The sequence below is a fragment of the Mustela putorius genome, unplaced genomic scaffold (genome assembly GCF_011764305.1).
Source record: "Mustela putorius furo isolate JIRA1106 unplaced genomic scaffold, ASM1176430v1.1 tig00001027_pilon_pilon_pilon, whole genome shotgun sequence".
NCBI lineage: Eukaryota > Metazoa > Chordata > Mammalia > Carnivora > Mustelidae > Mustela > Mustela putorius.
Genome location: NW_025421538.1, coordinates 12,444 through 38,125, shown reverse-complemented (window position 1 = coordinate 38,125; position 25,682 = coordinate 12,444). Strand labels below are relative to the sequence as shown.

At 41.2% G+C, this 25,682-nt stretch overlaps 1 protein-coding gene across 1 annotated transcript in view; it reads left to right on the top strand.

Moving 5' to 3' along the window:
• The window catches only part of LOC123393837 (ankyrin repeat and sterile alpha motif domain-containing protein 1B-like), a 105,990-nt gene extending 87,406 nt beyond the window's left edge, over positions 1–18,584 (top strand). Inside the window, exon 3 of the mRNA XM_045087078.1 lies at positions 13,735–18,584. Coding sequence (XP_044943013.1) covers positions 13,735–13,986 — 252 coding nt within the window. The 3' untranslated portion in view covers positions 13,987–18,584. The remainder of the gene's footprint in view (positions 1–13,734) is intronic.
• The last annotated feature ends 7,098 nt before the right edge of the window (positions 18,585–25,682 follow it).

Below are 25,682 nucleotides of genomic sequence, written 5' to 3'. Positions count from 1 at the left end.
AATTCCTATACTAATTTTTGGCCACTGTCTGAATGATATCCTTCGTACTTCCCTACCCAGGCAGAACATGTTACTCATTTGTATGCTGCTAACTTTGGTTTTACAGTACATCTATCTGTTTGAAGTACTTCAGTGGGTGATGTGATTATGCTCTGAGAAAGGACATGGTTTTTAAATATCAAATAAATAGAATTGGCATTCAGAACATTCATTATTTTCTGAAGACTCAAGTTTGGGGAATTTTTTTTGTTGAGACTAATAACATGCAAACAACTTTCCTGACTGATAGTAGCATTTAAAATTTCTGTTCTAAGAGCAGAGCAGTGTGCTACATAACCACTGTATATCTACACGAATGTCAGCAGATATGTATTGTCAGTGGGAAAAAAGTGATCCTCTGCCTTTCTCTAAATATAATTCCTATCACTGGTGGAGCTTGAAAACGTGAATGATGGTGAGCATTGTACGACACCTTATTCTAGTTGCAGTAAATCCCCTTCATCTTTAATCTGAGCTCTTGTTTTGTAAAGATCTTTGCAGCCAAGAACTACATCAAAATAAACGGTGATATTTAACAAAAGGATCTAGGATCAATATTATCGAAACAAGGATTTTACAAATGAAAAGATGGTACAAACATGTTCTTTTACTGAATTAAAAAAAAAAAAAAAAAGAAAAGTTTGGGCGTTTGGGTGGCTCAGTGGGTTAAAGCCTCTGCCTTCGGCTCAGGTCACGATCCCAGGGTCCTGCGATCGAGCCCCGCATCAGGCTCTCTGCTCGGCAGGGAGCCTGCTTCCTCCTCTCTCTCTGCCTGCCTCTCTGCCTGCTTGTGATCTCTGTCTGTCAAATCAATCAATCAATCAATAAAATCTTAGAAAAAAAAAAAAAAAGAAAGAAAAGTTTTACCAAAATCTTCAGAGTGAAGTGCAAAAAAAAATCATTCAGCATGACCATGTTTACGTCTGTGCTGAGTGGCAGATCTATTGATCTCTTCACCACAACCCCATGGTTCTTATCTGGCAGGTAACTGCCTGGTTCTCAGTGATGCTGCCTATGGTAGGTACTCCGTGCATGCCTGGAGATGAAGCTGTAAATAACCATGTCTGACCGGCAGTCCACTCACACTGCTTGCAAAGCAATAAGGAGACGACGGTGTCCTTGTGCTGTTATCATTTTGGTTTTCCTACCATGATTTATAGGGCTTCTCTGTTTCAGCAGCTTTACTTCTTTAACTTGTGGTGAGTCTGGTACCTGTGATCAAAAGGGGTGCCCCTAACCCCGATGGCTAGAGGCTGGACTAGTCTGGCTAGTGCTTCTACTTCATTCACTAACCTACTCTCCCGTGCTACTGGGAGGTGATCGCCCGTGTCTTGAGAACATTTCTTATTTATGTACCCTTTGTTGTCTGCTGCTTCACTTCCGGTTTACTCCATGGCTTAAGGCTTGTCAAAAGGAGGGAAATGTCAGGGCCCCTCTGGGCTAGACTTCAGTTTGTTTCTTTTATTCATGAAATAGAAATCACAGGGTATTAAGAGACAGTGCCTTGTCCAAAGCACTTTACCTTTATTCCCCCAAAATGTCGTGCAGAGTAATATCCAGCTGTGACTCCTTCACTGCTCCTGCCCTGTCTATGCCTAAAGCTGGGAGTCTTCAGTGTCTGAACACTCAAAAGACCCCATGTCGCAAGGTTCAGTGGCTGCCGGGAAAAAATACAGACATTACCTTCATCTGCAATTGTTAAGTCCGTAATGACATCCAAACACAATTTGCTTACAAAGCTCTGAGGGTTTAAGTGTCTTCTGATTCTTTTATAGAAAATGTATCCACAACAGAGTATGATTGTAAACAAAGGGTCTTGGAGCAGCATATCTGTACATGTTCATGTCTCCCTCCCCTGCCATAGATGGACACCTGGAGACCCATCACACCTCATTTCCTAACAATAGTCACGATGTATTAGTCCTTTCAGTTCCCACAGAAGGAACCTCATTACACAGGGTACCCAAAGGCTCAGGCTGCATAAAGGGTATTTTCCCAAAGACCACCTAAAACCCCTCACAAATGAGATAACGCACGTGAGATCACTTTGAGATCTTCAAAGTCTCATGTGATTGTGAGGTGACATTCTTACCGTTAATAGTCCTATCCATTCTGTAGACGTATCTCTCCCAGCCAAGTTGCACTACAATAGCACTCAGATGGTGGTGGATAGACTTTCTTCTGGGGCCCCGTGATCAGTGGATCTGCCTTTCTCTTTCATGTTCAGTCAGTCTTTTAAGAGCCACTGATGAAACAGCGCAGTGATGTCTAAGCCCAGGTCTCAAAGCCTATAGGAGATCTGATCCTCATACTACCCGACAGACCTGCATTTGGACTTGGCAGCCCACTGCCTGCTGGCACTGCTTGTCCTGGTTTATTTTCAGGGCTGCTGTTAGTCCGAGTCTTGGGTAGCAGCAGGACAGAGCAGAAGAGGCTAGAACAAGGAGCAGGAGTAGAGGGAGGCGCCTGATGATATCAGCTGTCTGTGTTACAAAAGTCTATCAGGGAGTCTGACAGTACAAAGTCCCTCCGGTGGGAAAAGAGAAGCCCCCGTCCATTTGCAGCTTCGTAGGCAAGTTTAAGTCTCCAAACCCGGTGCATCACAGCTGTTGCAAGCAGCAGGTTTACATAAATGATAGTCGGGTTTGTGTGTTTGTACCCAGGGATGGCTGCCCTTGGCCACATGACGACCTTGACCAGTACTTCACATACAAGGACCCAGCTCTCACCGAGTCCAAGCCAGGTAGGGGTAGCTCCTAGATCCTTATAACTGTTTTAATACAGATGATCAACCCCAAAGTTACTCCAGCTATGCCTCTCATGCTATCATTTCCAAGAAAGGCCAGCAAATTCCCAAAGCAAAAGGCAAACCCTCCACCTCTGTCAATCTCCACTGCACCCTCCGTCTCTTATTCCCTGATACCGCAGAACTTCCTCAGCCCTGCGTCCTCAGTTCCCACTCCTCTCCATGCCTTTTCCTTGTGCTTTCTACAACCTTCCATCTCCCTCCTTCTCTTCTTTGCAGACTCCTTAAAAGGATGGCTCTGATTGCAGTTTCTACTTCCTCATCTCTTACACAGCAACCCAGGGCAGCCTCGCCTCGGGGCTCTTTTCTATAAAATCCTGGGGACCTGTTTGCCAGATCCCACAAACCTTTCCCCTTCCTCCTCCTGGTAGACCTCTCCGCAGCACTCCCGTCACTGACAACTCCCCCCTCTTTGAAACTAAGTTTCCCCCATTTCCCTTCTTGTCTTGACTATTGCTTTTTTGGTCTCCTGAGTATGATTCTTATCTTTCCCGTTGGAAGTGTTGGTTTGTCCTCACACCACTTCTCTTCCCGCAGTACACACCCTCCCCAATCTCATCCATGCAAGATTTCAGCTCCCACTTACGATAAAAATAACCAAGATTTACTGAGTGCCTCCGTGTGCCAAGTACTGTGCATTGTTTCGCTGAATGACGACAACTCCCCCCGGGAGGCAGACATTCTTATCTCTCACATCCCCAATCAGAAGACAGATGCTGAGGATGACTGAGTAGCTTACTCAAGGTCAGACAGCTGACACGTGGAGGGGTCAAGACTCCTACCTGTACCTGTACGGCGAATTATGCCCAAGGTTATATGTCTCCTCAGACTTCTCCCCCAAATGTAAAGTGCAGTTCCACTGTCTTTAATTTCTTATGTCTCAAAATTGTTCATGTCATCTCCGTCTATTTTCTCCTCTTTCTCTACTAGTAACACCACCACGTACCCGGGGACAAGGAATCAAAAGCTAGAAACTTGAGGTTTTCCCACGATTTCCCCCTCTTATATCTTGCATAGTTGTCACAAAGGGATACTAGTGTGATTGACAGAAAGATGCCAACAAACGCAGCTAAAGGAAATGGGGTTTCTCTGAATGGCGACGGCTGTGAAAATTAATGGCTTCACAAAGCTAGAGACAATGCAACATACTGTCAAGTGGAAGTATGGGCTTCCTTAAATGTTATGTATGAAATTACCTTATTTTCAATTCTGTTTGTATTAGAGGAAAGGCAAAGCTGCTAGAATAGAAACCTCATAATGTAGTGGTTTAAAGAATAGAACATTTACTTCTCCCACGTAGCAGTCTTGAAGTACGCCATCCAGGTTTACAAACTGGCTCTGCTCTGTGCGATTCTGGAAAGACCCAGGACCCTCCATCTGTCGCTCTGTCATCCTCCAAAGCACTGCTACTCAAAACAAGGTCCAGGGACTGACAGCATTATCATTACCAGGAAGCTTGTTAGGAATGCAGAATCTCAAATTCTCCCTCCAGCCTATTGAATTAGAACCTGCATGATCGCCCACGTGATTCTTTTGTACATGCAGGTTTGAGAAGCGTTTCCCAAACTCTAGGTTATTATTGTGCCTGTGGAGTCAAAGCTGGACCTCAGGCACTGATGTTCCAGCTCACAAGAAGATGAAAGGAAAATAGCAATTCTAGAGCAAAGAACCTATTTTTTAGGTTGAAGGTGATCTGGAGGTTACATGCATCACTTTCACTAGCTTCCCACAGGCTTGAATATATCCCCATAGAAACAATCAGAAGCGAAGCTGGAATTATCTTTTTTTGTTGTTGTTGGGATTTCTTAAATATGTTTATTTGGTGTATCTTTTCTGTAGTAAGCCCCGTTACTGTGGAAGAGGAGGGAGCAGATTTTAGTAGACAACAAGGAATCACTGTTTCAATTTTGTAACACTTTACAGACATAAAAACATCTAATTTGTTATTGACTTTTGGGCTTCCTTGTTCCCTTGATCTAATTACGATGCCAATATCGTAATGCGGACTTAATAGCTTACTGTATTCAGAACTATATTTATTAGAGAAGAGGGAGGGGCAGTGGGAGTGGGAGAGAATCTCAAGCAGGCTCCATTCTCAGTGCCAAGTTCAACACGGAGTTCGACCTCACCACCCCGAGATTATCACCTGAGCTGAAATCAAGTTGGATGCTTAACAGACTGAGTCATCTTGGTGCTCCCGACCTAGGTTTTTGTAATCCCAAATCTATTATAATATAATATCTTTCCCTCTTTTTATTTCCTTTTCCTATTTTTATTGCCTTCTTGCTACAGCTTTCATCCTGTGGCTCTATCTTTGTAAAACAGCATCCTTGTCTGAACAGACAAAGCTGCTTTTAGGCAGAGAAGGAACCACAGGCAACACATATGTGTGTGTATACATATGGCAAATCCAGAATATTTCAAATAAAACCAAGAAACTAAGAGGAAATGAAAATGTAGTGATCGTGTAATCTTACAAAAATCTTCTAGATCAATGGTTTGCAAACATTTCTTTTTGAAACAAAGAACTCCTCTTCCTCTTCTTACCTGTGCAAAACACTTAAAATATGGGTTACCCTGACAAAGGTAGACGAGGCAGTCTCAGAGCCTTGCCTTTTCAGCTGCCTCCTAACTGGTTCCCTTAATGCCCCAGATTCCACAGAGCCCTCACTGTCCTGGGGTCAATAATCTCTGCCGTGATGATAACAGGATGCTGTCTCTGAGGCCAGATTTGCTTTAAGAGGCTCCTAGAGGAAAGTCAGTGTGCATTTGGGCAGAATAACAAAACACTGAGAGCACCAAGGAAGGTATTTAGTAAAACATATCCATATATCTCAATTTTGTGGAGACTGAAGCTTCTTTCACTGCTAACAGTCATTTCTGTCCCAGTTTGGGTTTTCCCCACACTTTGGGATTCAGCAACTTGAATCAGATGGCCTAGTTGTGAAGCTCTCTTAGGAATGCCCACTGCCTGCCCACCACAGATTAGTGCCTAACTCCCATTCATGCTGGGCAGTACTGCAAGCCTGGCAGCCCCTGGAACTCTCCGTCTAGCTCTGTCCTGCAGGTGTTCCTACTGGAAAAAGGTTTCATTGTTGGAGATTTGAGAAAGCAGTCGCAGTGTTCTTGTGGATGCTGCTGACAACTCATGAGAGGAGTGTAGATGCCTCCCGGACTTCAGCCTAAATGTCCTTGTTGTCCTTCTTCTTTTTTTTTACTTATTTACTTTTTTAATGTTTTGCCTTTGGGCTTCTTTTTCCTTTGCTGGATAAATAAATCCGACACTAATTTGATGCTAACTTACAAAAGATAGAATTGCAAGGCGTAGGAATTATGAAGGAACTTTGAGATCATTGGCCCAACACTATCATTTTACAGATGAGAATACTGAAACTTGGAGAGGTAAAATAACCTGCCCACCATCACACAGTTTGTTAACGGCAGAGGCAGGATGCTGGGCTATGGAAACAAAGCCCAGTGCATTTTGTAACACAGCACCATGCTGTCGGGAATTGGCTCTGGGTATGTAATCACTTTAAATAGCTGTACATTAATGTGAGATATAAAAATAGCCCTCATTTTCATAAGATGCAGCACAAAATACAAATGTCCTTTACAAGTGGACACCAGGCCATGGAATTTGTCACTTCATCTTCATGTAATCATTAAATCACTGAATTTCATAAAAACACTGGGCAAATGCCTACCATGTATGGAATGCTTCACTTGACACAAAAGAGACAACAAAAATGGGTAAGACCTTGTTTCTTCACCAAAAGGGTGACAGTCTGATAAAGAAGACAACTACATCTATAGCTATAACAGAATTATATGCAAATTACTACAAAAATCTAGGGGAAGGTATAATTAATTTTGACCTGGGCCTAAGGGTAGCACTGGAAAAAGCTTCACAAAAGAGGCAACATTTAAATAGGGTCTTTTAAGAAAGGATAGAATTTCAACAGGGAAACAGAGGAGAAAACAGTAATCCTGGCTGAGGGAATGGCAGGAGCAAAGGTACGGAGATACACCAGTTATAAAATGGATTATGCCTTCAAAAATCATACTCCTAAAATAAAGAACTACTTAGTTTAGGGTTAGCAAGGATGGAAGACATAGATGTGTACGAGATGACAGCCAGAAACTTGGGAAGGATGTTAATGTCAGCTTAGCTAAGCATCACTAGTCTTTCTCCGTCTCATGGATGTGACTTTGAACTCATAAATTAAAGAGTTTGGGTTATTTTATGTGTCAACTTGACTAGGCCATGATACACACATATGCAGTCAAATTCCAGTCTAGGATGTCACCATGAAGGTATTTTTTAGATGAAATTAACATTTAAATCAGCAAGCTCTCAGTGAAGCAGACTGTGTAAAGCAGTAACACCCTCCATTATATGGATGGATTCCATCCAGTCAGTTGAAGGCCTTACAAGAACAAGACTGCGGTCCTCCACCAATCAGAAGGATTTCTCCTTCCACACTGCTCTCAGGCTTGAGCTGCAACATCAGCTCTTTCCTGCGTCTCCAGCCAGCCCGCCGGGCCTGCTGAGTTTGGACCTGCAAGATTTCAGACTTGTGTATGTGTGTACATACATCCCATTAGTTCTCTTTCTCTGGAGAACATTAGCTAATATAAATACCCAGGGTTTTGAAATAAAGAGTGACTATATTAGTCAGTTTTCCCCTATATGTCAAAATTTCAATGGTTTATAGCAACAACAACAAAAAAAATGCATATTTACTCTTCTTACTCATGGGTTGTGGGACAGCTGGAGTGCACCTAACTTCAGCTGGTCTTGCTCAAACTCCACGGAGTCAGGGTGGACTCCAAGCTTCTACATTTAGGTTTGCTCCACAAGTCTTCCTTTTTCTCCTGGCACCAGAAGTTGCGTGGTGATTCAGCCACTTGTTATTCTTGTAATAGAGCCTAGGAATGCAAAAGAATGAGTAGATCACAAGAGTGGAGAGGCCTTACCTATGAACTGCCACCCTGACACTTCTACTTGTACTATTGGCCAGGCAAGTATATGGCCAATATCAATGGAATGGAGAATTAACTCCAATCACAGCAGGATACAATGCAGATCCCTTGGCAAAGGGCACAGAGGCATAATTCTAACACAGGAAGGAAGTGAAGAATTGGAAACAATTCAGTCTACTTGAGTGACCTTGTTAGTTATATTTCTGAAAAATAGCTGTCAGTTGGGGCAGAGGGTTAAATAAGTTAAAAGACATAAACCCTTTCTATTTTTTTTTATTTTTTTAAGACTTTATTTATTTGACAGGGACACAGTGAGGGGAGAACACAAGCAGGAGGAGTGGGAGAGGGAGAAACAGGCTTTCCACTGGGTAGGGAGCCTGATGCAGGGCTCTATCCCAGGACCCTGAGATCATTGCCCTGAGCCAAAGGCAGAAGCCTAACAACTGAGCCACCCAGGCGCCCCAGACAAACCCTTTTTTTTTAAAGTCTTTTTTTTTTTTTTTAGGTTTTATTTATTTATTTGACAGACTGAGATCACAAGTAGGCAGAGAAGCAGGCAGAGAGAGAGGCAGAAGCAGGCTTCCTGCTGTGCAGAGAGCCCGATGTGGGGCTTGATCCCAGGACCCTGGAATCATGACCTGAGCTGAAGGGAGAGGCTTTAACCCGCTGAGCCACTCAGGTCCCCCAGACATAAACCCTTTTTAAACAAGATGGAAAATGAAGGAAGTGAGGGAAAGAGAAAGGGATGAGAGAGGAAAGAAGAATCTTGAATGGAAGTTGAGAAGATTAGCAGCCAAAGGATTCAATATTATACAATTTCAAAATAAACATTGGCAAAACAAATCAATAAAAATAAGCATGAACCCAATTTAGAGCAGTGATGAGGGAAGAAAATTAAGAGTTATTGAATATGTATGAAGTCCTATGTTACAACAACACTTGGGGTAGATACGATTGTCAGATTCCAAGTCCATTTCGGAAGGAGGGAACTGAAATCAAATTTATGAGACATTGGTCTAATCAAATATATAGTAAAACAGAAAGAGGAAAGTAAGATGACTTACCAAGTAAGCATCTACTTAGGCAATGGTGTGATGCTTCCCCACTAATGGAGATTGGAAACACAGAGGGAGGGCCAGTTTGTGAGATGAAGGAGATAAAGTTTTGACTCATGTTGTGTGATAGCTATGGGCCATCTATGTGAGGTACCCTACAAATGTTTGGAGATTTATATCTTAAAGCTCAAGAAGAGAAGCTTATCCTGGAAAAACACTACAGAAATAAATGCAAAAGCATTAGAAGCATGGAAAATAATATGAGCAAAGATATAGAAGTGTCTTGCACACACAGTTCACGTTCATGGCACAGCTACAGCTTAACAGGTTGTTTAGACATGCCCCTGTGTCTAATTGTATGTATGAGGGTACACATGGCAGAGTAGTATAGGATTAAGTTGAAAGCTAAGTTTATACCTGATCCCAATTACCCTAGAATTCTGGAATAGGATATTTTCACTTTAATCAAGAAGGAGCCACTATAGGTTTTTGTGCCGGTGTTGACTTAAAAGCCTGACTTTTTGGAAGACTGATGCAGCAGCATCACAGGAGCTGGAGCAAAGGTGGGAAGCCAAGGGGAAGGCTATTGTGTTAGTTTTCGTAAGCACTAACAAGAACCTAACTAAACAGGGCAGTGACAGTAGGAACAGAAATGAAGGAACAGATGGAAGATTGCTTCAAAAGAAATTACTGTGCAGCACAGTAACCATTCTGCATATCGTTAAATACGTGTCAAGTTAATTTTGTAACTTCATTTGGCTCTAATGCTTTCCTCTCCTCAGGTAGGCAGAGCCTTTGTAATTTATTGGTCATCTGTTTGCATAGCTTTTAATTAAGAGTTATAATTTCCTTGAGGAAGAGACTCGGACTGCTTTGTTCTGTACTGCTGCACGACATTCAGAACAGCCACCGACTACATATTTATTGACTGCCTGGCAGGATGAACTCTCCCCGGCACGTGCCAATGTGTTCGTTTCCAGGTTCTCTTCGCTCTTGCTTTCTGCCTTGCCCGCATCTCTCATTCCTCCCTCTCACCTCCTCAAGACTGCTCCGGGAGAACTTGCCTCACAGGAGGAACCACATGACTGAGAACCTGCATTCCGTCAGATACTGATGTGCCTTTTTTCTGATCCTGCCTCCAACCAAACTCAACTGCTTCTCTCTTTAGTACTTTTTAAATAATTTTTAATTTTTTTTATTAACACATAATGTATTATTAGCCCCAGGGGTACAGGCCTGTGAATCACCAGGTTTACACACTTCACAGCACTTGCCATGGCACATTCTCTTTAGTATTTTTAATGTCATTCAGACATATCCAGTAACTTTACAGTCATGTAAAATATTGAAAACTCATTTCCAATCCTGTAAGCCCCTAATATTGTTCACTTTACCCCTTCCCCCACCACTGCTCCCCAATTTTAGGTTTCCCCCAAGGGACTGGCACCTCTCTCTTTTCTGATTTCCAAATTTCCTGCCACTGGAGGAATAAGGAGGGATTGGAAAGAAAAACAAACTTTTTTCTACTGATTGGGTTTGCTCTGCAGGGCTCTGGTTGGTGTCCGCACCACTGCTCATCACTGGCTAGCTATCACCATCACCCAACCTCTGTGTGGCAGGTGATGAGTGATTGCCCTGTGTGTGTGTGTGTGTGTGTGTGTGTGTGCGCGCGCGTGTGTGCACACTTCAGATGACTTATGGGGACCCCACTGGAGAGTTCTCTGGGATGGAACATCTGACTCTACCCCAGATTGACTCAAGGCTCTCTAAGCTCGACCCCAGGTTCTACTGCTGGGGTGGACAGATTCTGGAGGGCTAAGAGTGAAACCTTCCCAAACGGTTAATTTTAACTCCGGTGAGCTTCTCTTTCTCTTCCTTCTTGCCCTTTCTCTGGCTATTTCTTTCTGTCAACTGGGGCAGTCAGGGAGTTTCCCAGGATGCAGGAATTAGTCAGGATAGTAGCATTGGTTCAGCCACCTCTTCATAAGTCCTGGAGAATGTCTCTAGCCCCAATATGTTTATAACTCTATGGCATGTGAAGGTTCTTAGTACATTTGTGTCTCTGTTTGGGATCTGAATCTTCTGTTTTACACAGACAACATTCAGTTATTTGCAACTGCCACTAAACTTCATTTTACAAACCCTGAGTGGTTGTTCGCATTTGTGGCTATTATGGAATAAATATTGTGTTAATGTTACTGAACAAATGTTCAGTGAGTAGCTAAAATGGGTCAGTCCAATGCAAAAGTGACATATAAAAGTCCGATCCGTGGCGCCTGGGTGGCTCAGTGGGTTAGGCCCTGCCTTCGGCTCAGAATCCTGGGATCGGGTCCCGTGTCGGGCTCTCTGCTCAGCAGGGGGTCTGCTTCCTCCTCTCTCTCTGCCTGCCTCTCTGCCTACTTGTGATCTCTCTCTGTCAAATAAATAAATAAAATCTTGAGAAAAAAAAAAAAAAGTCCGATCCCATTCAGATTCTAATGCAAATGATAAATTATACTGTAACTCCCAATAGAGGAACTTTAAACCTCAAAGTGGAAAATAGTTTGGGGTGTGGAATAGGAACAAAGAAAGGAGAAAAAATGAAGGAGGGACTCCTGGGTGGGCTCATTGGTTAAACCTCTGCCTTCGGCCAAGGTCGTGATCTCGGGTCCTAAGATCGAGTCCCGCATCGGGCTCTCTGCTCAGCAGGGAGCCTGCTTTCTGCCTTCCTTTCTGCCTACTTCTCTGCCTACTTGTGATCTCTGTCTGTCAAATAAATAAATAAATAAATTTTTAAAAAATTTTTTTATTTTTTATAAACATGTATTTTTATCCCCAGGGGTACAGGTCTGTGAATCAGCACTCACCAAAGCACATACCCTCCCCAATGTCCATAACCTCACCCCCCCTTCTTCCAACCCCCCTCCCCCCAATAATCTTTTTTTTTTTTAATGGAGTAAATATAATCCCAGAAGAAGAAAAGGGAGATAAAAAGGCAGAGGAAATACTTCAAAAACGTAGTTGTCTTGACCTTTGATTAAGCCTGTCCAGGAGGAAAAACGAAAAAGCTACAAATTCTATTTTGGGCACCTGTGGTGAATTTACATATGGACTAAATATTATGTAACATAATCTGGTCAATATTAGATTTCTTGAGTGTGCTTCTACTGTGGCTATGTAGAATGTCCTTGGTCTTAGAAAATGCATGCTGAAGCATCAAGAGATAACGTTTCATCGTGTCTACTAAAGGTTCAGGGGAGAGAAATGTCTTCCCAATGGTTCATCTAAAATAAGACGTGTGTTGTGTGCATATGAATGAGGAAGTGGGTATAGAGAAAAAGGTAGAAACCCAGTGTGGCCAAATGTAAACCTTGGGTGAATCTGGGTCCATGGTCTTCTAGGAGACATGGACATGCTCCTCCAGGCTCTCTCTTCAAGGAGGGAGAGCGGTCAGCAGACAACCTCCAGCTGTCAGCACCTGCAGGGTCTGCCTCTGCTTTGGAGAGCAGCCTCACTAGAGTCCTTTTCCCATGGTGGCCGCATCCAGTGACAGAGAGTGTGAGGCACAAAGGGCCAGTCATGCTGCCAGCACAGGACCTCTAGGAGCATGACCTGAACCAGAGCTCCCCCAGGGTTTCACAGAGGCTTTGTCGGGCCCATCATCATTTGACTTCTCTTCTGCCTGACCCTCCTTCTCAACCCTCCTTCCCTAGGTGTTGATCCCTAATGAACACCTTGAATCCATGATGAAGAAATAAGAAGAACCTTCAAAATGAGATCACTGCATAGTAACAAAGCCTACCATGTTTAGGATTAAAATCTGAATCCCTGACAGCCAGACTAATCTTATCTCCATGCAAATCAGAATCATGTAGATTTCCATTAATATTTATCTCCTTGAATCTGAAGGAAGAGGAGAACCTATGTATTTTGCCCGGTTTTGCTTTCCCCATCCTGAATTGCAACATCAGGTTGATGAGGTGCCTGCTGTCCAGACCAACGGAAGCATCAGCTACACCGTGTGGCAGGCAGAGCAACGCAAGTCTTCGAAGTGACTTACTTCAAAAGCCAAGAACCAGAAATTCAAATAAATTTCAAATAAAAGCTAAAAAGACTAGAATAATCATACAAAATTTTAAACCCAGAAGTTTCTCTTGCTTAAATTACTTTCACACTCCAATTTAAACTCAGAAACATTATGCTGCTGTCACACTTCTTTGTTCTCCTAAAGAAAAAAAAAAATCTGTATATAGCTGACAAAAAATAGGAACCTGTCTGCCAGCAAGTTCTCTATTCATGTCTAACATACTGTAGAGTCTATGCAGAACACATGGTCTTTAAACACCAAAAAGCCTCTTCTTTACTGGCTTAACACTGCAGTATGTTTCTCCAGCATGTTTGCACTACCTACATGTCTTGCATAAGCATGAATTCCTTTGGATGTTTGAGTCGTGCAGTATTTTCACATGCTTTGATGTTGCACATATGAGAATTATCATCTACATTTTAGAACTGCAGTTCCTTGTGCCTTCAGTATTGAATTTAATACTGCTCAACTGCCATGATTTTAAATTTCATCCAACAGAATGTCAATAATGTCTCTAACAGAAGTTTGACATATTTCGTTTTCTCAAATATGGAGTTGGCGTAGCAGCTAAATTAGAAATTTCTGGGTGCATTTTTGAAAACTAATTCAGCGTGAAAATTATTAGTGACTTAGATTTGTGTGTCAAGTATTTTGGTTTTCCTTGTTTTCTTATCCAAAAAGAACTGTTGCTTCAAATCAAATAAACTTCCAAGTGGCAAGATCCATTCTGTTTGTTGGAACTCAAAGTAATCCTCATCCTAATGTGATTTTCTTTATTTCAGATGAGACCCATTGGCCACGATGGCTATCATCCCACTTCTGTCGCTGAGTGGCTGGATTCCATTGAACTAGGTGACTACACCAAAGCCTTTCTGATTAATGGCTACACGTCGATGGACCTGTTGAAAAAAATCTGGGAGGTTGAACTTATTAACGTAAGTTGGTCTTTTAAAGATACCTTACCCATTCAACACTTGGTGAATGAAATTCCCGTTGTTGGCAGGTTGATATTTTCTTTCTTTAAAACTATTTGACATCCATCAGCAATTTATAGATATGCCTTCTGCTTTAAATATACATCTGTCTTGGTCCAGTCAAGCTGCATGCTTACTGTCTTTTAAAGTTTTGATGTGGGGCACGAGGAGGACTCCCAGGGTGTTTCGCGTTATCCAAGAAAACTTCCCAAGCGTTTGGAGGCTTTCCATTGTAGAAAATTTAGTCTGCTCAGGATATGGTCATGATAACAAATAGGCTCCCATCTTGATCTTGTTCGTATTCACTGTTAAAGATTAGAGTCCTCAATTTTAGTTTCCTATCTCTATTATGTTTCCTTGTCTCTATTCCTTGGCCTGCATATATAAACCCCCATCTCGAAGACACTGCTTTTGTTCTTATTAATAATAATAGCTGCTGTAATATCAAAATTTTACTATCCAGAGCTTGTATCTAACCTTAAGTTGTCTCTGTTGTATTTCTATACTTGGTATAGATTTTCCATGAAAACTGGCCAACATATGTTACTGTGGGTTCAAGCCCAAAGAGATCAACTAGATCTGTATAAATGGTCTTAATACTGATATTTATTTGATTTTGACTATTTGTTGACATCCAATGGCATCAAGGAATGAAAGAATGAAAAAGTAACATATAATCATCATGCCTTCACATTATCTTTGACATCCTGAACATTTCTTCTCCAAAATGAGTGAAAAATCCCTTAATCTTTTAGATAATTTATTAGATTTGAATTTTATATTCTAAAACTTTAAGAAACACTCGTAACCTGAAAGATAAGGCAAATAAATTTCTGCCTGTTCGAAAGAGATTCGTTCTACTCTTTATGCCACTTTCTCTCCACAAGTCCAGTCACTGCCTATTGCATGCCATTAATTATTTTAAATTATTGTTATTAGTAGTAACTAATTATTCTCTGCTTTTAAAAGTCTGTCTTAAAAATAATATCTTTTCCAGAACATCTCATAAAAACTGTCCTTTGATCTAAAAATCACAGTAAATGGACAAACTCTTGGCTCCTTCTTCTAATTTGCCATCAGTTACTCTTTGCTTTCTGTCCTTACTCCCTCACAAAAGCTATCATTATTTCTGCAGAAACACACTGTCTGACTGAAAGCCTCTGATTAACTTGTTCTTAGCCTGTGTGGCAACACAGTGGAACTCATGGAGTGTGTGTTGTATTCTGGTTGCATGCAGGAGATTTCAGTTCTCCACCAAGAATCCAGGACTCATCTGATGGCTACGGTTAGCCATATGTTAAAGAGGGACCTTCCATAGATCAAGCAAACTTGTTTCCAATTAGGTGACATTCTAGTCAATTGTAACAACTTGACAAATATCTCTGCATAACGTCTTCCAAATAATCTTGTTCCCCACTGAAGAACAAATACTTAGCACATGAGTCACTCGCTTAATGGGCATTAGCAGTAATCCCTCACTGAGAAGAAGGGATTCCAATAGAAGTCTACTATAAAATGTTTTCTTTGAAGCAAGGATCATTGAAGCAGGCATAGAGGTCTCTCAAAATCCAAATGCTGGGGCTAACGTTTAAGGCATGAGCTGGGACCCACACTTTTTTCAGCACTAGGGGGACTAGCAGCCTAGAGATCCCTGTTCAGTCACTGTGTCCCTTGTGGATTATTGCAATGACTGTAAGTCAGTGAGACTCTGAGGCCCCAGGCTTACTGCCAGAGCTCAGGGACCATCCACCACCACCTACAGGCCAATCAACCTGGAGTTGGGACAGAAGAATAGCCGTTTTCATGCCTACAAACTCTTTACATATTTTCCCTTTAGCTGCAGGTGCTGTAGTAAAATCTGTCTTCATTCCTGTGAGAAGCAGCTGTCACAAGCATTGTTATCAGGACTAGAAAAGACAGTCACTGCATCTTAGGTCTTGAGGCCAATTCCTCTGGCCTGGAGTACATCTGCATCTGCTATCAACCCAGTATATTTTCCTTAAGCTGATAGTACTTAAAGTTTGTGACATCTTTATGGTCAAGTTCACACTCTTGAGGAGGCTTTGCGAGTCATTTAATTCCATAGATAGATTTATTATAAACAAAAATGGATCTGTACTTTTAGACTTGGAAATCAGAGAACAAAGTTTTTATGCTCCCCAAAACTGCTACGAGGGTGAGGCATTTGATGATTCTGGGTTCTTGGGTTTTAAAATGAAAGAAAGGCACAAATGTGTGCCTTCTGGCTTACAAAGCTTTAGACTAGTCTCAAATTCAAGGGTTTAATTTATCCCAACTAATGAGGGAAGATGTCCAAATATAAAATATTCTCATATATAATCCATGGGCCCAGTAATTCTATATTAAGTACCCATAATTTGTTGTTTCCTAGCCTGAAGGGAATGTGCAGTCACTTTGATTTAAAGCAAAGCTTTTTAGAGAAATTCATATCCTAACTCTTCGTAATGAGTGGCTCATTTTAAGAAAGCCATTTGGCTTCAATAACTGTTGTTCTATGTAAAGAGAAAAGTGCAAGGTAAGGGGCTGTCTTTGGTACCGGGGGCTCCTGGTGGAGGGGAGGAGAAAAGAGGGCGAGGAGACTGGCTGCTGCTGTCATTATAAATATGTTTAGCATCATTAAATAGTATTGATTAAACCGCCAATGTCACAGGGTATTTTGCTTGATATTTGAAAATAGTGCGACAGTCTCAGTGAGTATAAGTTTATTCAAAGTATTTTCATAAAGAGATGAAAACTATACAAAATTCTGATTTGAAAAGTACAAATGCACCAGAAGTTATAAAAAGACCCCAAAGTCCTTTTTTTTTTTTTTTGTGGAGTGCATTATTACCATAACCTAATGAAAATATGAAGGTTTTGGTCATAAATCTACCCAAAGTATAGGGATGAGGGAGATTAATAGAAATCTCATTTCTTAATATCAGTATTCTCAGCCGTGGAAATCAAGCAGAAAGAAACTTTTAAGAAATAGGTTTTACAGGCCCATATGTGTTTAGACTTAGAGAATTTAGATGCCAATAATTATTCCTTTTATTCCCTAATCTATGCTTCATACACAGAAGCTCTTTTATTAACAGGTTTGTTTTGCCTGTGTCTGCTACTATCATTAATAACATCATTAATACTACTCTTACTTTTGTATTGATATTTTAGTGTTATATGAATATATTGAGAGAGACTGTCAGGCCAGTTGTTCCCGGTGCAGATGCTAGCTGGATAAACCTCTCGCTTGAATTATAGTCCTCTCCAAGGCTTGTTAAGAGAGCTAAACACTAGTGAACAGTACATTAGTACATGAATTTTCTTTACTCAGAAAGTTACTCAGGCCTTGTACAAGGTATTACCAAGTTTACACAGCAGTTCCTACTGCTATTGATAACCTCATCAAAAAAGTATGACAATTAATAACTATTATTAATATGTAATTATTTATTTTAGCACTGAGTACCTACCAAGAGGATTTTGGTTAGATGGGATAAATTTGAACACTGTCCAGTTTATTAATGTGTGAATCTTAGTCTAGAGCAAGTCACAAATTCCTTCCTATTGGCTTTCACCAATGCTTATGATACCCTACAATATGGATAATGATAAAATGCCCACCAAGGTGCGCCTGGATGGTGCAGTCAGTTAAGCAGCTGACTTGGTTTCAGCTCAGGCTGTGATCTCAGAGTCGTGAGATCTAGCCCCAGGTACGGCTCCAGGATCAAGGAGGAATCTGTTTAAGACTCTCTGCTTCTTCCTCTTGCCCCTCCCCACCACCCCCGCCCCCACTCTCTCTCTCTTTTTCTAAAATAAATAAATCTTAAAAAAGAAAAGTAGCCACCAAAAGAACAAAATTAAAATCAGCTTTAGTGCATCCTTAATTCTCTGTTCGTAAGTACAAGAATAGCTTTAAAAATCTAACTACAGTGGTTAGTTGTGTTTTAAATACCTTCGGGTAGAAACAAAATAATTAAGGTAGCAATACTCATATGTGTCCCAAGAAAATCATTTGACTTATATTTGCAGCAGCAAATTGATTAGAAGATCATTTACTTCTTGTCTAATAGCTGCTGAAACTATACTTAACATTCCTCTTTCATTTAGGACTGTCAGATTCTTCTGGTTTTTAGTTTTTCGATTTTTGTTTTCATTTTGCTTTGTCTTGTTTTGTTCTTTTGCAGTGTTGTTGATTTAATTACTACCTTTCCAGAGAAATTTGTGATAATCTAATCACTTGGAGATGTACTAAGAATCTTTCAAACTTAACATTCTAATTTTGTGTTAAATCTCTGTGTGACTTTATTTGCTTTAAATGCTATAGAAATACAGTATCAGTATCAAGTTTAGACTCATTACATGCTTTGATGTTTTTCATTTCATGATCAGCATTATAAACTCTCACTCCTTCCTACCACACCCTCCCTGCCTGTAACTGCAATTAAATTTACTCCCTAAAAGTTTTGCATCGTGCATGTAAGTACGTGTGTACGTGTCTGGGTACACATATCAGTTAAAGGCAAATAGTAACTCATACTCCCAAGCAAGAAGAATAACCAGCAAATTCACAAATTGCAGGGAACGTAAGGGGAGGGCAAATGTTATAATTCCATTTCCAAACCAATTATTTTAACTAAAAGGTTATGCCTTCACTATAGGACATTAATAAATGAGAAAAAAAACATTCATATTTCCACATCAGGGAGGCTACATCGTTCAACACTTCAAATGTTAACAACTTTAATGAAATCCAAAGGCTTTAACTAAATAACTGGATATGAGTATTCAAGTGTAGAACAAACTATAAATTCTCCGTGGATGTAAGAATTCTACTTCCAACCGCATACAGTACACCCAGCTCCTCACGAGACTTTGGGACTGCCAGGCACAACCTCTGAGCTTCAGACTCGTGCAGATCTGTATCAGCCAAAGCTCCCGGACTCCATCCCCCTCACTCACTGCATCTGAACTGCAAGCTCTTGCAGCAATTCTCTGGAAGCTTCCCTCACGTGGCTAAGTTGGGGGAAAAGCACCCTTTTCCCTTCCTTACATGAGAGGAGCAGTCATCCCCAAACACATACTCACTTTCCAGTGATTTTTAGCCCTTTCCTATCTGGCCTAGGGAGTGGTAATGGGCTAACACTGGTACTCTTGGCTCGGCTGTCTTTCCCCATATTTTGCATATCCGCAACTATCAGGCTGCTCTGGACTTCAGAGCCTTGACCTACACTGAAATCAGATCACACTACCTAGAATACACTGAAACATGAGAATTTCACTGGAAGCAATACAGCTTTTCTTTTGTATCCAAGGAAAATTTACATATTTGTGGTGCCTAAGGGTCAATATGATGGAATAGGCATTATTGAAGTGTTGATGCTAGAATTAGTACACACACACACACACACACACACACATACACTCGCACTCACACTCATACCGAAACGAAACAAGGTATTTGGGCCTGAAGAGAACACTCAGCAAAAATGAATTTCATGAAGAATTAAAACCCTCTGATTATAGCCATCTATGAAGCACCTCTGTACAAAAAGGAAAATCGTGTTCTATCTAGAAATATCTGCCTTGAAAAAGTTTATCTAAGTGGACAACTGCTGTTTGTTTCCTTCCCCACCCCCACCAGATGTCATTCAATCTTCCCCTGATTAAAAATCAAAGCATTTGGGCGCCTGGGTGGCTCAGTGGGTTAAGCCGCTGCCTTCGGCTCAGGTCATGATCTCAGGGTCCTGGGATCGAGTCCCGCATCAGGCTCTCTGCTCAGCAGGGAGCCTGCTTCCCCCTCTCTCTCTCTTTCTCTCTCTGCCTGCCTCTCCATCTACTTGTGATTTCTCTCTGTCAAATAAATAAATAAAATCTTTAAAAAAAAAAAATCAAAGCATTCTTAATTTCCTCTGAAGAAACCTCCTGTAATCTTCCATGCCTGCCCATAGGACCCGAGCCAAGCTCAGCCTCCCAGCCTTCTCCCCCACCCTCATGGGCTGCACAGGAATCTTCATTCGGATCATCCTTAATTCTTCATAACTGGAGGGTCCAGTGGAAAACAAAACTAGGGGACCCTTTATTTAAAAATTATTGAAAGATTTTTTAAAAGTGCCAGCAGCGCATTAAGCTGAGCACAGAGTCCTTCAAAGGGCAGTTCCTTGTGTAACCTCATAGGTCACACAACCCGCGAAGCCCTCCCGGCTCGTCATTCCTTTGTGTGGAACTCTATTTCCATCTGCCATCATTCTCCTGTATGAGCTCTTCCTTTAACATTTCTTATGGTGTGAGCCGCTGGTAGAAGGGACTTTATTTTCCAAAGCTGTTTTTGCTGAGTATAGAATTCTAGTGTAACCGCACTTCAGAGATGGGGATCCGCCATCCTCTCCTGCATTATTTCTGAGGCAACATCTGCTGTTATCCTTTCTTTTTTTGGTTTTGTTGTTGTTGCTCTTCCTCTGTATGTAACTCGTCTTTTTAGTTTTTTTTCCTTTGCACGTAAGAGTGTTCTTTTTATTACTGGTTTTGAGCAATTTGATTATGATGAATCTTGATGACATTTTCCTCATATTTCTTGTGTATAAATGATTTTTGAGCTTCTTAGATATGAGGTCTGTACTTTTCATTAACTTTGGAAAAGTTTTGGTCATTCTCTTCTTATTTTTTTGGTTTCCCTTTAAATTCTTTTTTTTTTAATATTTTATTTATTTATTTGACAGACAGAGATCACAAGTAGGCAGAGAGGCAGGCAGAGAGGAGGAAGCAGGCTCCCCGATCCCAGGACCCTGGGATCATGACCCAAGCCGAAGGCAGAGGCCTTAACCCACTGAGCCACCCAGGTGCCCCCCCCCTTTAAATTCTTATGTTTCTTCTTTTTCCCTCAACTTTCCAAAATTTTTCTGTGGACATACAAAAATCCATATAAATCATAAGTGTAGTTATTGCTTAATGAATTTTCACCAAAAACTTACACACCTGTAACTAGCACCCAGAACAAGAAATGGAAAATCACCAGCACCAAAAGGCACCCTCCAATCACGAGTGTCTTTAACAGCAGAGTTCAGTGCGCTTGTTTTCGGACAGTTTGTTCTCACATGGAGCTTCTTTCATCTGCATCACACTGCAGGTAGTTTTAGGACGGTGCCTTTGCTCTCATTGTTGTGTGACATCCTAAACTTGTTTTTATGTCTTCATTGACAAATAATTCACAAATCATACAATTTGCTCATTTTAATATATTCCAGCTATGCAATCATCACCACCATCATTTTTATTGTAATCAAAAACACATAGGGCGCCTGGGTGGCTCAGTGGGTTAAGCCGCTGCCTTTGGCTCGGGTCATGATCTCAGGGTCTTGGGATCGAGTCCCATATCGGGCTCTCTGCTCGGCAGGGAGCCTGCTTCCTCCTCTCTCTCTGCCTGTCTCTCTGCCTGCTTGTGATCTCTGTCTGTCAAATAAATAAATAAAATCTTTAAAAAAAAAAAAAACACATAAAATTTGCCACATTAAGCCCTTTTAAGCATAAGTACAGTGGTATTTACGCACATTGTTGTGCAGCAGATCTCTAGAGCTTTTCATCTTGCAAAACTGAACCTATGTCCATTGAATAATACCCCTATTTCCCATCTCCCCACTCCTTGCAACCACCATTCTTTTTCTAAGAATTTGGTTGCTGCTCTGGATGCCTCACATGTGTGGGATCATGCAATATTTGTCTTTTTATGACTAGATTATTTCCCTTAGCATAATGTCATCAAAGTTCATCCATGTTAGAGTATATGACAGGATTTCCTTCTTTTTAAGGCTGGGTAATATCACATTCTCTTTATCCATTCATCTGTTGAGAGACATTTTTAGGTTGCTTCCACCTTTTGAATTTTTTGATTATGGACAACACCCCTGTAGACATCAGTGTGCAAATATCTCCTCGAGATCCTGTTTTCAGTTCTTTTGGATATATACCTAGAAGTTGGATTACGGGGTCAAATGGTAATCCTATTGTTCAATTTTTTGTAGAACATCCACACAATTTTCGATAGTGGCTGATCCATGGACGTTTCTCAAAATATTATCTGCTGCGCGCCGTGTTCTCTCTCTCTCCGTTTTGGAAAATTCCAATCATGTATATTACGCTATTTGAAGTTGGGCCACAGCTCCTCAATGCTCTGTTCATTCAGTATCTTTCTCTCTGTGATTCATTTGGATGGTCCCTATTGTATGACTTCACGTTCTCTAATCTTTTCTTCTTGTACTATCTAATCTGCTATTATTAACACCCAGTATATATTTTTTATCTCAGTGATTATAGTTCTAATCTTCAGAAGTTAGACATGAGTCTTTTTTATATTTTTTCATATCTCTACTCAACATGCTCAATCTTTCTTCTCACTTATTGAACATATGGAGTGTGGTTATAATAACTGTTTTAATGCCCTCGTCTTCTAATTTCAATATCTGTGTCAGTTTTGGATTGGTTTCAGCTGATTGATTTTTCTCCTCATTGGTCTTGGCATGCCTGGTAATTTTTATTGCATGCCAGACATTATTAATTTTACTTTTTTGGGTGCTGGATATTTTTGTATTCCTGTAGATATTCTTGAGCTTTGTTCTGGAAAATAGAAAAGTTCCTTGGATATACTCTGATCCTTTCAGGTCTTGCTTGGAAGATTGCTTTGAAGATTGTCAAGCAAGCCCAGAGCATCATTTAATCTATGGCTAATACTTCTACTACTGAGGCAAGGTGCCTCTGAGTATTCTTTTTTTTTTTTTTTAAGATTTTATTTATTTTATTTGACAGTATTTTATAGAGATCACAAGTAGTAGGCAGAGAGGCAGGTAGAGAGAGAGGGAGGAGGAAGCAGAGGCTTCCTGCCGAGCAGAGAGCCCGACGCGGGGCTTGATCCCAGGACCCCGGGATCATGACCTGAGCCGAAGGCAGAGGCTTTAACCCACTGAGCCACCCAGGAGCCCCGCCTCTGAGTATTCTATCAATGCCCTGTGAGTTTCTAGATTTCCCAGTCTGAATAGTGCAAACTCTTATCAACCCCATTTGAACTCTATATCCTATTCCCACTAATCTTTTTAGGTAGTTTTGTTGTTGTTGTTGTTGTTGTTGTTGTTGTTGTTGTTTTTAATCTGGCCTCAAAAGGTTTCCTCATATGCATGTGCTGATCAGTACTCTATCCTCTCTACTATTCTGCCCAGAACACTGCAGGCCCGTCAGTCTCTTTAGACCCTCATTTCCATCCTCTCAATTCAAAGAGTCTTCCAGGTTCCCTGGATTCCACTTCCTGCACCATGGCCTGGGAATTCCCTTACGGGGGTCAACTGGGACAACTATAGGTCTCTGTCTGTTTCTCTTCTCTCAGGGATCAATGTCCTTCATTGCTTCATTCCAACCTCTTAAAAATCAGTATTTCATATATTGTGTCAGGATTTTTAGTTGTTTCAGGTGAAAGCAAGGTGGGGATAAAGCCAATCCCTGTTCATCCATCTTGGCCGGAAGCCCAAACCCATGCTACATTTGGTAATCCCTACAGGCTACAGCCCTCAGCTAAACAATTGAATCAAAATCTTTGGTGATGGCATCTGGGCACCAGGAGTTTTTAAAAGCTCCCCAGGTGATTTTAATGTGCTGCCTGGGTTGAAAACTCCTTCTGTAATCAGTGGGGAGCCATTTAAAGGATTTTAATCAAGAAAATAACATGATCAGAAGAGTAGGTAGCCAACACACTCAAGAAGCAATAGCTGACTAGGAGGCAAGGAGCTGACTCAGCCAATTCTGATGTGCAGCTCTCTGGAGCCACAAATGCATTAGGCATGACAACAGGAAAACCCGTGCGTCTCCGTAGAGCCTGTGAATGTCCCTCAATTGAAAGTACATACATACAGAGTCCAGTTTTCATTGTTAGAGGCCTACATATCAAGAAATGGGTAAAATTATAGCCAGTGCTCAAAGAAGGTTGGGACAAATACAATACACTTCAGAAATGCTTTTCAATAGTGACTAAGACTTCTCAGTTTGATCCTTACAAGGCTAAGTCCTGGTTATGTTAAAAAAAAAAAAATGTACTTACGGTTTATAAAGTAAAGGCAGGACACATGGTATGTGTCAGGGTTTCAAGGGCATCCGCTCTTCTTTCATCTGTACATTGAAATCAGGTCACTCAACTTGGAGTCCTGTATCTGCCACTCGGTATGGGACCTTCCCTCACTTACCCCCTCTGGGCCTCAGTCTCTCGTTGGTAAACAGGAGATAACAGTATCCACCCCACCGGCTTTATAGGTTTTCTGTGAGACTCAAAATCACATGAGAGCTTTTCATTATCCAGCCCTTTTTCATCCTTCCCTATATTCCTGTTCTTTTGCCTCTCTTTCTTTCTCTCTTCCCCAGCTCTGTCTCCCAGAGTTAGGCTCGGAGCTGGCCAGCTCCCCTGGAGCCTGCTCTCACAGCTTAGGTGCCATTGGCTTCTCACTCTCAGCACTCACCTGCTGGGACCTAGAAAGCCCCGTTCGACGTGCCAAGTCTGGTCTCTAGGAATTCACTGCTCAGCCTCTCTCTTTTGCCCCCTTTCCCAACTCCAACCCCTCTCTGCTGCACTGGCCTCTTAACCTTCCCCCACCAAGACCCCCAGCGGGTATCATCTTTCCCTACCAGCCCTGCCCAAACCCTCACTGTTTAGTGCTCCTCTAAATCTGCACTCCTGGAGTGGGCGAATGTCGGGTGGAATGACTCTCTCGGCTCCTGTAGCAACATTCAGGATAAAGCTGCTGAGGATCTCCCCCTTTTTCTCCCTGACAACACTTAGGTCCAGAATTGCTAGTTTCTTTTGTTTTTTTTTTTTCCCTCAACCACATAGCATAAACCCTTGACTCAGCCACGCTACTCTTCTTTATTCTTGAAACAGAACACCTTAGGCCAGAGCAGGGGTGTAGCTCAGAGGTTAGGGATGTACTCATTCTCAATTTATTATCTTTAATCTTAAAACCTTAAAACCTGTTGCAAAGTTTCAGCTTGATGATCCATAAGCGTGGGAACTTCTGACTGCTTTTTGAACTAGTTGATATTTTCTCTACATTGAAATTGCTTCTTTTAAATATACAGTGTTATTAATTATAATGAAGTCACTTAACTTTTTTATTCTGCGTTTTGCTCAGGTTTCTAACAGCTTTGAAGACTTTTGTTTCTTTAAGAAATCTATGGAGATATTTAGGGCAGAGCCTGTTGCTAAGGAGATTCGTGTATGCTTCAGTTAAATAGATAAATACAGTAAATTGGCTCTGTGCTTCTAGGAGCTTTGAGAGGGGAAAAATTCTAATGGATTATTCCTATAGTGCAGAAAATAAAAAGGACAAAATCCTCCATAAAATGCAAATAAACTTTTCATGCTATCCTGATGGAGAAATGCTTTGGGTCTTCCATGGGAGATCTGAGCTCCTATTGAAAAGATAAATCTCTGTCTTAGAGGAAATGGAAGCCAAAGAGGTATTTTTGTTAAAAGAAAATTATTAGGAATTTTGAAACCTGACATATGAGCTATGATGGAGGAGATGACAATAAATAAAGACTCAGAGTAAATCATAAAGATTAACATTTTTACTGAAGTAAGTATGCAAGATTAGTGCTAGAATCAGCCCACTATGAAAATAATTCAAAAAGCTGGAAAGGAGAGATATTAGGTAGGTGATTTTTGTAGCTTGGGATTTATATCTGCTTTAAAGATGTTTAAGATTGATTTAGAGTTTAAGTCTAGC